General features: G+C 43.1%; 1 protein-coding gene across 5 annotated transcripts in view; it reads right to left on the bottom strand.

Moving 5' to 3' along the window:
• Positions 1 to 12674, bottom strand: part of LOC140714992 (caskin-2-like) — a 287748-nt gene that overhangs the window by 130806 nt on the left and 144268 nt on the right. For all 5 annotated transcript variants that reach the window (XM_073026734.1, XM_073026735.1, XM_073026736.1 and 2 more), the window contains one exon: positions 9497 to 9548. In XM_073026734.1, coding sequence (XP_072882835.1) covers positions 9497 to 9548 — 52 coding nt within the window. The remainder of the gene's footprint in view (positions 1 to 9496; positions 9549 to 12674) is intronic.

Below are 12674 nucleotides of genomic sequence, written 5' to 3' on the forward strand. Positions count from 1 at the left end.
GCTCCAAAATCTGCTTAGAATTGAGGGCAACAGAGTAAAGTGCTCAGAAACTTAGCATGGGCTGTGCTAACGCCATTGGTAATGAGTTATAAGATTCCTGTTTGTTGTTAAAAATGAAGTTGGGTCTACATAGACCTGACCTTATAGAAACATAGAAAATAGATGCAGGAGTAGGCCATTCGGCCCTTTGAGCCTGCACCGCCATTCAGTATGATCATGGCTGATCATCCAACTCAGAACCCTGTACCTGCTTTCTCTCCATACCCCCTGATCCCTTTAGCTACCAGGGCCATATCTAACTTCCTCTTAAATATAGCCAATGAACCGGCCTCAACTGTTTCCTGTGGCAGAGAATTCCACAGATTCACCACTCTCTGTGTGAAGAAGTTTTTCCTCATCTCGGTCCTAAAAGGCTTCCCCTTTATCCTTAAACTGTGACCCCTCATTCTGGACTTCCACAACATTGGAAACAATCTTCCTGCATCTAGCCTGTCCAATCCCTTTAGAATTTTATATGTTTCACTAAGATCCCCCCTCAATCTTCTAAATTCCAGTGAGTATAAGCCTAGTCAATCCAGTCTTTCTTCATATGAAAGTCCTGCCATCCCAGGAATCAACCTGATGAACCTTCTCTGTACTCCCTCTATGGCAAGAATGTCTTTCCTCAGATTAGGGGACCAAAACTGCACACAATACTCTAGGTGCGGTCTCACCAAGGCCTTGTACAACTGCAGTAGAACCTCCCTGCTCCTGTACTCAAATCCTTTTGCTAGGAATGCCAACATACCATTTGCCTTTTTCACCACCTGCTGTACCTGCATGCCCACCTTCAATGACTGGTGTACAATGACATCCAGGTCTCGTTGCATCTTCCCTTTTCCTAATCGGCCACCATTCAGATAATAATGTTTTCTTGTTCTTGCAACCAAAGTGGATAACCTCACATTTATCCACATTAAATTGCACCTGCCATGAATTTGCCCACTCACCTAACCTATCCAAGTCACCCTGCATCCTCTTAGCATCCTCCTCACAGCTAACACTGCCGCCCAGCTTCGTGTCATCCGCAAACTTGGAGATACTGCATTTAATTCCCTCGTCTAAATCATTAATATATATTGTAAACAACTGGGGTCCCAGCACTGAGCCTTGTGGTACCCCACTAGTCACTGCCTGCCATTCTGAAACGATACCGTTTACTCCCAATCTTTGCTTCCTGTCTGCCAACCAATTCTCTATCCACATCAATACCATACCCCCAGTACCGTGTGCTTTAAGTTTGCACACTAATCTCCTGTGTGGGACCTTGTCAAAAGCCTTTTGAAAATCTAAATATACCACATCCACTGGCTCCCCCCATCCACTCTACTAGTTACATCTTCAAAAAATTCTATAAGATTCGTCAGACATGATTTTCCTTTCACAAATCCATGCTGACTTTGTCTGATGATTTCACCTCTTTCCAAATGTGCTGTTATCACATCTTTGATAACCGACTCTAGCATTTTCCCCACTACCGATGTCAGACTAACCGGTCTGTAATTCCCCGGCTTCTCTCTCCCTCCTTTTTTAAAAAGCAGGGTTACATTAGCCACCCTCCAATCCTCAGGAACTAATCCAGAATCTAAGGAGTTTATATTTACATTATCAAGGGACAGAAATAATCTACATTAGGCTGCAATGCTAACAGCACCAATATTCCTTTAAGACCCAGGATACTCTTCATAAAGGCTCGACTCTTGAACTCTAAAATGCATCACTTTTAAGACCTATTTAGCTCTCCCAAATGCACACAGCCTTATACAGGTTTCCTATGATTAATAAAGGGTTAGACTCCAATAACCTTTAATTAAGTGAAAATTTGCATAGCAGGAGGGATAGTAAACCCTTAACTTTTGCAGAGAATGCCAACTGCCCTGAATGATAAGAAGTCAGTAGTTAGTCAACCTCCCTGTAAGGCTGCAGTCAATCAAAAGCAATCTAGTCTCGTTTTGACAGCTGAACACAGGCCATTCCCCCAGGACCAGGTGGAAGAGCACAGGTGATGCAGTTTGCTTCCCATTTTAAACAGCTCCTTCATTTCACAGACTTCTCCCCAACTAGATTGATCTGAAAGATAGTTCTATGATACCATTTCTCATGGTGCTGTGTTTAGAGGGAATAAAATTCTTCAAGTTCATACTCTATCCACTATTGTAGCAAATAAAACCTTTTATTCAGTGACAAATTAAATAAAACCCACCAATGTAGTAAAGATTCATTAGATAAACGTTTGCTAGTGTAGCCTTGCTTACATTTCCCAGCAATGATCAGCTAGGGATCCTCAGGTTGTATTCCACCCCACCAACACCCTGGAGCTCAGGGTAAGAGAGTCAAAACGGCATTTCTAAAGAGCAAACAACTTTCCAGTATTTTGGTGTCCCTCACAACACCCTACAGTAATGCATGCACAGAGTTCTGTCTGTTTACATCTCTCTCACCCACCTGAAATACTGCACTTTGGCAGCACCCTGGAAACTATTGCTTGAAGAGAAACTGCCACATTCTGTTAAAAAGGACAAACCTCACATCCTGTTCCCTCACTTAGGGATAAAGGAGCCCATCAGTACACAGGTGACTCTCTGGTTGGAGGAGAAACACCTCATATTCTATCTTAGTAGCCTCCAACCTGACGGCATGAATATCGATTTCTCTAACTTTCAGTAATTACACCCCCCCTTCCATTCTTAATTCTGGTTACCCTCTCACTCCTTCTCTTCTCACTTGCCCATCACCTCCCTCTGACTCCCCTTCTTCCATGGTCCACTGTTGTCTCCTATTCGGTTCCTTCTTTAGTCTTTACCTCTTCCACCAAGTGCCTCCCAGCTACTTAGGTCATCCCCCTTTTCCTCACCCACCCACCTTTCCTCCTGACCCTGTCTCACCTGCCAGCTTGTTTTTCTTCCCCTCTCCCCACCTTCTTATTCTGGCATCTGCCCTCTTCCTTTCCAGTCCCGATGAAAGGTCTCAGCCAAAATGCCAAATGTTCATTCCCCTCCGTAGATGCTGCCTGACTTGTTGAGTTACCCTGGCATTTTGTGTTTCACTCTCCTGGCTCATGCAGTGTTGACTGCTTCAGATTCCACACCAGACACAATCTGCCCACATTGTATTGCATTTGCTCTGGCTCAACAAGCAGCATAAAGCTCTGTAAACACTGCACCACAAAAATACACCTACAATTATGGAAGTCGGCAGCACAGATCAAGCCTTGTCATGTCTGTCCAATCTCTTAATTTACTTTCTATATTGCTTAAAATTTTCATTTGGTAGTTTTCTCCTTTTAAAAGCTAGAATCCTCCACTTATTCTAGTCAGACATATTCCACAACAATTCTACTGAATGAAACGAGTGCCCTCTTGTTGAACCATCCACCAGGATGTGTTACCTCAATGTCTGTAACCGGGCAGAACATGTGAATGACATGTTCAGCTACATGTTGGAATGGTCACATATTGGACTTCAACTACAGGCCTCAAGCTGCTGACCAGTTGACCATGGAAATACTATTTTACAGCTTAACTTTGTCAATAGTCCTTACAATTTTCAACAAATCCCACTAACAATCATCTGAAGGAATACACCAGGTTGAGCAGCATCTGTGGAGTAAGAATTGTTGATTAGTTTTAATGCAAAAACATTGCCAAGTTCTTACCCCTCCAACAGATGTTGCTTGACCTACTGAGATACTCAATAGATTGTTTAGAACCTAGAATGCACCCTTCAGCCCACAATGTTATGCCCTCCTTTTAATCTACTTCACGATCAACCCTTCCCTCCCACATCGCTGTCCATTTTCCTTTTAATCGTGATCCTATCTAAGAGTCCTTTAAAAGGCTCTAATTTATTAGCCTCTACCACCAACCCCAGGCAACAGCCACTTTGTGTGGAAAATTCTACCTCTGATATCTCGCCTAAAGTTTCCTCCGTTCAGCTTAAAATGATATCCTCTGGTATTGGCCATTGCCACCCTGGCTAAAAGGCACTGGATGGCCACTTTATCTATGCCTCTTATAATCTTATCAACTCTCTCAAACCATCTCTCATTCTCCTTTGCTCCAAAGAGAAAAGCCCTAGTTCACTTAGCCTTCCAGCAACTGCAGACTCATGTCTTCCCACCAGTGTTGTGTTGGCTTTCTTTTCAAGTGCCAAAAAGTTTGTATGAAATTTAAATGTATAAATAAGGAGTAGGAGTGGGCTGCTTAGCCCCATTTAGGAATGTCATTTGTATTTCTTTACAATGTCTAAAGCACTTCCCATCAATCTCACTCCCTCACTTTTTACCTTCCCACAATTCTCTCATTGTAGCAAATCTGACCACAAACTCAACTCCAGAAACTTTTTGCTTATCAAAGATCCATCTAACAATACAAAGGCAACAATGATTTTTTAAAAATCATTTGCCTGCTGCAAAGAAAAACACGTGTACAACGTATGTTGCCACAAGACTTCACAGCTGATGAGAGTGAAAGAAAGATTTGCAGTAGATCACAAAAAAACAGGTATCAAGGATTTTTCAAAAGGTGATGTTGGATTCGAGAACTGTCACCAGCTAGCTTGCGATGTTCCAGACACAAAATTAATAGATTAAAATAGTGTCCATATAATCTACTTCATTGATATAGGAAAAGGACCAAACACAGAAAAGAGAACCAGGATTTTGTTTTATCTTGCGCGCACACGTGTGGTCAGTCAGGTCTGTCAGTCTGTCTGGTGGGTTGGTCTGTCTACGTCTGTTTGCACATGCGCATGGATTATTGTTTATTTTGAAATAGCTCTTACATAAAACAGTACAAACAAGAACAGGCCCTTCAGCCCATGATGCTTTGCCCAAATAATTAAGCTAATGACATCTGATCCCTTTGACCTGCACATGATCCATATCCCTCCAATCCCTGCATATTCATATCCGAATACCTCCATCATATTCTCCCATTACCATCCCTGGTAACACATCCTAGACACCCACCATCAGTGTAAAAAACTGCCCTGCATGTCTCCATTGAATTTTCCATCTCTCACCTTGAATGCATGCCCTCTGGTACCAGAAATTTGACCCGAAGACAAAGACACCAGCTGTCTATGCCTTTTATAATCTCATAACTTTAAGCTTCTATCAGGCCTCCCCTCATTTATGAACAAAGTCTTGGTATGTGCTGTTGTGCTCAGTGCCCAGAATGCAAACTCAACTCCTGTGGAGCTCAACAGATCCCAAGAATCGAACGGCGAGAAGATCACATTCACTGAAGACAAAAGAGCGACTTCACTGCTATGTCGTTCCTTAGGACCAACACCACTGATGGTTCAGCATTCACTGGGCAACTTATGTATAACCCTGTTCCTCAGCACCAATAGTGCTGACAGTACGGCATTCTCTCAGCAGTGGACTGATGTGTGGGCTTGGACAGACCAAGTGGGTTACCTCCAGAACCAGACTCCTCTGTCTTAAGAGAGCTGCGTGCCACCTTAGAGAGTAGGGTGGACAGCCACCTTGGGAACTGATTGTTTAAGATACTCATCATGAATTGGCTGGCACAGAGGAGTAACAGTTAGTATTGCTAGCTTCCAGCTCCAGTAACCCAGGTTCGATCCTCTCCTCCAGCCTGCCTGTACAAAGTTGTAGTGTGTATATTCTCCTGTGACCCTGTGGTTTCTCTGTAGGCCCTCTACTTTCCTCCCAAATCCCAGAATGTGTTGCTCGGTTGGTGAATTGGTCACTGTATGAGTGAGTGGTAACAGAAACTGGGGCAGGGGAAGCAAACAGTGAAGTGAGGGATAATGGGATAGAGGGATGAAAATGGGGAATGTGTCACGGTGTGCACTGACAATATCTGAACCTCAGTGTGGAGGAAAGACAGGCTCCGACATAGAGATAGCAACCAGAGTTTATTTATAATGATTCCAAAAGAACATCAGCGGCTCGGCCGAGCTATACTGTGAGAAGAAACAGTCTCAAAGCTAAGACCCCGTGATTAGCGCTAACCAGGCATCCACTTAAATAATACAAGTAACACAGGATCCCTGAACCTATCAAAATAAACAACACGCGTAAACAGAAAACACCAGAAGAGCACACTACAAAGAGCGAGTTGCTGAAAAAAAAAACACAAGTTACTCTAAACAATTAATGACTCACATTAAACAACAATTGACCAATTCAGGTGCTCTAAAAACCTTGGAGCTGAATGCTCTCTGGCCTGAAGAATGGGACTGATGGGATTGCTGCCAGTTGTGTATTGACTCAATGGGCTGAATGGTCTTCTAAGTGAATACGAGGAATCTGGAAAATCTGATAAACCATTTTGGAGAGCTGTTCAAGTTACAAATGCATACTGGTACTGCTAGCATTCACAGTTATCAATGACCTTTCTGGTATTCTTGATGCTATTGTCTTTTTTTTGTGTGGGGAGGGGGTGGGGTTTGATGTTCTAGCCGCTGTTTTCTGAATGGGCGACCTGTTCGTTTTTGTGCGAGGAAGGGGGTTGGGGGTTTGGGGTTTGATGCTCCAGCTGTCGTTTTCCATGTAGGCAATCTGTTAATTTTTTGTGTGAGGGAGGCAGTGGGGAGTTTGGGTTTTGTAAGTTTTGTTTCTTTTTCGCTTTCGTGCGGCTGGGTGGGGGTGGGGTTGATGTTTTCTTTCTCAACAACTCCCACAGTTTTTCTGTATTTTGTGGCTATCTGGAGAAGACAGATATCAGAGTTGTATAGTACATGCATACTTTGACAATAAAATAAACGTTTGAGCCTTTGTCCTCACAAAAGAAGCCCTGCCAGGTGTATTTCAGTTTGGCAAGTGCAGAACATCCAGCCATGGGGCACCTCAGTGACACTGCATTAATCATCATTCCCTAGCAGTTAAGGGGGCCTAAGACCCACTGAGATGTCAACACATCAGGTATCTGTATGCTGGGATTCCCAACACATGAGACCAGGCTTCCTGGAGGTTCGTTTGAAGTCCATCTCTACTCATCGAGCAGTAACAGACTAAAGACTCGGTCCTAACACTCTCAGTTGAACTGTGGACAGCAGTTTTAATTAAGTATTTCTGAGCCTGAGTCAGGCTCCCGATGCAAAGGCCCAGTGTTTTGGTTCAGACAATGAGCTGAGCTCATCGCTCTGATCTCATCTGACAGCTACCAAGTCAGACTGAAGGAGGAGGCCTAAGGCAAACCAAAAGCAGCCTATCGTGATGTCAGCACCTCTTGAAGTCCTTCTACAGCCAATTAACTGATAGAGATGTAGTCAATGTCAATGTAGTCAATTTAAAGGACCCAATAACCATTTCAAAGAGCGATAAGAGAGATCCTTCCCTATTGCTGTCATTAGGTCTCTCATGAGCAGTTCATTCTCTGGTGGTTTTTACATTACAGATTTTGGAACAGAGCTTTGCATACACCATTGTTTCTGTAATGCAACACACTTTGTAAGTACTTGAGAGCTTAAGGCATATATGTCAAACTCAAGGCGGTGGAATTATCTTCGGCCCGCGAGATAATATCTAATTACTATTAAAGCTGGCCCCAGTAATCGAAGCGCCTTTGGCGTATGATATGGCTAATGCTGAGTTTATTCAGGTACCAGGTTTTCAGGGTTTTTAGTGTTTATTCGGCAGTCTTCTTCATAAGAAACGGAATTTGTAAAGTGAAACACTTTGTAGTTATAGCAGAGACTGAGACACATGACAGCAGGCTGAAAAAACGGAGGCAACGAAAGCTGCGTTCGCACGCGTCCGACTGATCCGGCCCGCATGAAGCTGCATTTTGCTCAATCCGGCCCGTGACCTAAAATGAGTTTGACACCCCTGGCTTAAGGTGTTTTTTCTGTGCACTAAGTGAACATAGGTCTCCTTTCTCTTTTCCTTTGACTGCAAAAATCAGTGTAAAGAGCACTGTACGGCTGCCAGCAGGAAACCCAATGACCAGGCAGGCAGCAAGGGTAGGTGGAGGCCCCTTGAAGTATTCGCACTCGTTGTCCAGCCTTAGACAAGAAAACCATGGATACTGTCCAATGGTCTGAGATAACGTGAGGGAACTCACTAACTCTTGACATACAGAATAGGATGGCACCTTGGGGCCCTCCGATGGGCAGGTGCCCAGGGACCAACAAGAAATACAGCGAAGGCACACAACTTGTGGATAGTTTCCGGACTCTTCGAACAATCCACTGACCAGCAAGACTCACAGCCAATTCTCAACTGCATCGCTCCACTAATGTTCAGCCATCTTAACCACTCCTCTGGCTTAACAGGTATGACATATCCTTTACTAATGACCCAGACAGTTGTCTTTACTAAGCAGTGAAACTTCCATGCTGTTTCTTCTAAAGCCCATGTAGTTCCTGCAGAGTGGGGAAGCCGCTGGGCAGGCACACCAGCACTGTGCTAATGTCACATACCTGAAGCCTCCGGGAGGGGTTAAAGAACCATTACAGAGAAAAACGCAGCCACCGCTTACGTTTGTTTGTGATTTCCTTTTGTAAAGAGAGACCAGCCACTCGGACCACTTCTGAAATTTTGACATGAACTCAAAGCTCATCCAAAATGGCTGGGAATAGACGGGCTAGTCAGCACTGACTAGGTCCAGGTGCCAACCCTTTTGCAGAACAGTTTTGCACTCAAACGTTCTTTCTTTTCTCAAGCTCAGATGAGTGGTCACCTGAGACGCTGATCTGTTTTCTCTCCGCACGCACCAGTCTTTTCCCGGCACTTTCTGTTTTCAGATGTCGAACCACCTGTTGTTTACCTCCAGAAGTTCTGAATTCAAGCTTTAGTCGAGCAATTGAACAGCATTCACTTTTGTCAGTGATCGGTATCTAATGTTCTTTTATAAGACTGGGTATCGCCCCACCTACAGTTCCCAATTACTACATCCATCAGATAACGTGCCTGTGCAAGATCCTAGGGGCTTCAAAGTAGACTTTGAGAGATTCCCGAATATCAAAGAAAAACTGTAGTTGCTTGAAATCTTAAATAAAAACAGAAAAAGCTAGTAACTCTCAGCAAGTGTTTGTGGAAAGAGATCTTTCCGATCCAAGGCTCATTCAAAAATAGAGATGTTGGACAGATTATTTTGTTTGCTGAGAGTAGTCAGGGGATAGAAATGGTGATAACCCCTTACCTCATGAATTGCCTTGTTTTAATCACGCAAGTTCTATGTTTGACTGATTTTGTAGGGGCAGAACCCACAACTATTTTCACAGTAAGAAATGTGTAACAGAAGACCCAGCTCTTTACATTTGCATCAACAGTAAAGATAGCATCAGCTTGTGGCAGATAACAGACATTTGGAGAATGCATTGTGAAACTTTCCCCAGTAAGGTATCCCCTCTTTAAGATAACCAATATCGGCACCTCAACACCGAAAGTGTTCTCTGCAGTATTGATTGATCCTACAGCTGAACTGAGTTTTGGCACTGAGGATAGCAAGATCAGTGCAAACCAGAAATTGATGGTACTCACCCATCTGAATCTTGGTAGTTCACATTCAGCCTCTTTGTGGAGCCCAGGAGCTCTGCAATTGAAGAAAGAAGAATTAATAAGAAGGGAGCTCAGTTACAGAGTGACACTTAGGGACCTTAGGACACAAGGCTAGAAGATGGCACAGAGGGTAACAAGTCAGCCATAATTTTGAATAGAAAGGTAGGAACAGGAGATGAGATGGTCACTTCAAAACATTAAACTAATTCAAAGGAAGACATGGGTGTCCGGGAATGTGGGCTGATGTTCAAGTTTACTTTAAGTGAGGCACACATTTATCGCCTGGTAGCATGATGACATAATATATTTTTACATATAACCCGTAATTAATTATTTAAACAAGAATGTTTAATCAAGCTATATATAAAGATTACTCAAATGCCATTGAAATAATAAATACACAACTCCAGCTATTTACGTTGGTGAAATTGAGGGAGAGTGATGTGATGAGAGAAGGTGAGAGTGTGACACAGTACGAGTAACAAAGGCAGGGAGAAGTACTAACAGAACAACACAAGTACAAGCTTGCAAACTGGCCACTAAACCACATTGTGAAATTATCACAAGAATTTCTGTTCTACAGTTACAGATTTCAGCATGGTGAATCGTGAGTGGAGACCTCTGGTTATGGAAACAATATAACACTGCGTTCTGTCCCTGTCAGAGGAATCTTTCAAGTTAATCTGTGTGATGACCAGCTGACCCACCGATACTTTATCTAGTGTTAGTGTTTCCAGGGATGAATAGATTATGTAGTATCACTGCTAGATATTGCGATTTCAGATCCAGAGACAGTACATTAAGTACACCAGAGCTTTGTTGGTCTATGGACATTTTTGAAGGAGACTCAGGAAATGGTGAAAAAAGATTTTAACAAGCAGGAATAATTGTTCCTTCCTCCGTAAAGGTGGACTTGCATATTAAGAAGCACGTTACAAGGTAGAAAGCAGCCACTGGACTCATTAGGTCCATGCTGCTCCCAATACAGCAATCCCACAAACTCATTCTGCCTCTCCTTATTAAGCTGTGCTAATTATTCTCCCTACTCTGCTCATCAACTTTTGTTTAATTACACGAAAGGTTAATTTACAGCAGTCAATTACCCTACCAATCTGTCTTTGGACAATGAAAGTAACTGGAGCAATGGAAGCGAAACCCTGTGGTCACAGGGAGAACGCACAAACCCTCTCAGATGGCATTAGAGGCCACCATCGAACCTGGGTGACGAGGTGAGGCAGCAGCATCAACATCAGCACCACTCTTCTGCCCTCTTAAAAGTGATGTTTAAAATTATGATGTGCTTTCATAGACACAATAGCTCCACTAGCAGACTCCAAAGTTTGGGGCCATAAAAATACGATGATCATTGCAAATCCGGAATCACAGACAGGAAAGCTCACCAACACCTCTACTTTCTGAGGAGGCTGAAGAGAGCTGGACTATGCACACCTATACTCCTGTCATTCTACAGATGCATAGTAGAGAGCATCCTAACATTCTGCGTCACTGCTTGGTACAGAAATTGCACTGCAGCAGACAGGAAGGCTCTACAACAGGCAGTCAAATCTGCCCAACATCACCAGTACCGGCCTACCTTCCATCATGGACATATATACAAGAAAGGTGCCAGTAAAGGGCCAGTAACATGATGAAGGGTCCCACCCACCCAGCGTATGGACTGCATGTCCCACTCCCATCAGCGAGGAGACTATATAGCACCTACACCAGGACCACCAGACTCAAAAACAATTACTTTCCCCAAGCAGAAATGCTGATGAATGCCTTTAGTCACTAACCCACCCCTCCACACCCCCAACCACCACTACTTTGTCATCCCCTGTAGGTCACCTTACATACAGACACACTTGCACCTAGTATCACTTTATGAACATACAATCCAAGTATATAACCTATCTCACATATTAATTTTTGTTGTGTTTTTTTCATTACCAGACATCCCACCCTGCAAAAACTCATTTTAGGGAGGTAGCACCATCAATTTGCGGGAGACTCCTGGAACTACCGGGAGAGGTGGGATGTCTGTAATAGAGTAGCTCCTTAGCAGCTAGCCAGCTAGCTTAAATAACATTAGCTATGCTAATGAATGAATGACACCTGTTAAACTCACCTCAACAGTGATTTAACCCATTATGAGCAGTAGAAAAGTCACTGTTTCAAACAGTGCAGCGAATAAAACTATCACTATTTTTGACCCCTATTAGGCATGGGTACACTTTAGGGTAGTCTGGGGTGAAGTATGTTTTATACCTTCTTTTTTTGGATCCCTCTCCCCCTCTATCAAAAAAATTGATTTCCAGGATATTGTATATTATTTGCAGGCGCCGCTATCAATAAGCGGAAGATTCGCGGAACATCCGGGAGAAGTGGGATGTCTGTAATACTATCACGTTCCTTATCTTATTGTGTGTGTTTTTTGTGCTTCATCAAATCTGCAGTAACAATTATTTCATTCTCCTTCATGCTTGTCTACTTGAAATGACATTAAACTATCTTGAAAACAAAAGTTTGACCTCCAGCTTGGGGTGCCTGCTTTGGTCAGAAATAGCAGATCTCCTAAAACAAGCTACTTCTCAAAGTCACCAATACTTCGGCAAGTTAAAAAAGAATCAAAGAAAATAAATTTTTAAAAATGGTTTTAAAATTTTAGTCAGCCTGGGTCGAAGAGCCTAGCACAGTCTTGAATTCTGGCAATTCTGGCAAATCTCTGCTAGGGATGTGTAAGTCAGGGTTCTGCCTAGGGAGTGGGTCCAACAGAGAAAGCCAAATGGTCTGGAAAGACCTGGGAAGCACAAATTCCATTGTGGAATCAGGTGGTGATTTAGCTGACGTTTCTGTGTTTTGTTTAAGATCAGCGCAGTGTGTCCCAGTTCAACCCAGTTAATCATTAGATCTACTACACATTAACAGAGAACTAGGTAGAAATAAAACAATAACTAAATTAACCAGCACCCATTTCCTGGAGTGACCACATGTCCACCTCCAGACCAAAAATTCCCGGCTGCTTGCTAACTAATACTGTATAGAAAAGACTTTGCAAGTTATCACAAGATGTGAATAATCTTTTCTCTTCAAGTCCAGTATTTGTCCCACAAGAGTGTCTGCACTTGCTGCAATCCTTGAACCTGCTGGAGAAACTCAG

Source organism: Hemitrygon akajei, chromosome 22 (assembly GCF_048418815.1).
Source record: "Hemitrygon akajei chromosome 22, sHemAka1.3, whole genome shotgun sequence".
In the NCBI taxonomy this organism is placed as follows: domain Eukaryota; kingdom Metazoa; phylum Chordata; class Chondrichthyes; order Myliobatiformes; family Dasyatidae; genus Hemitrygon; species Hemitrygon akajei.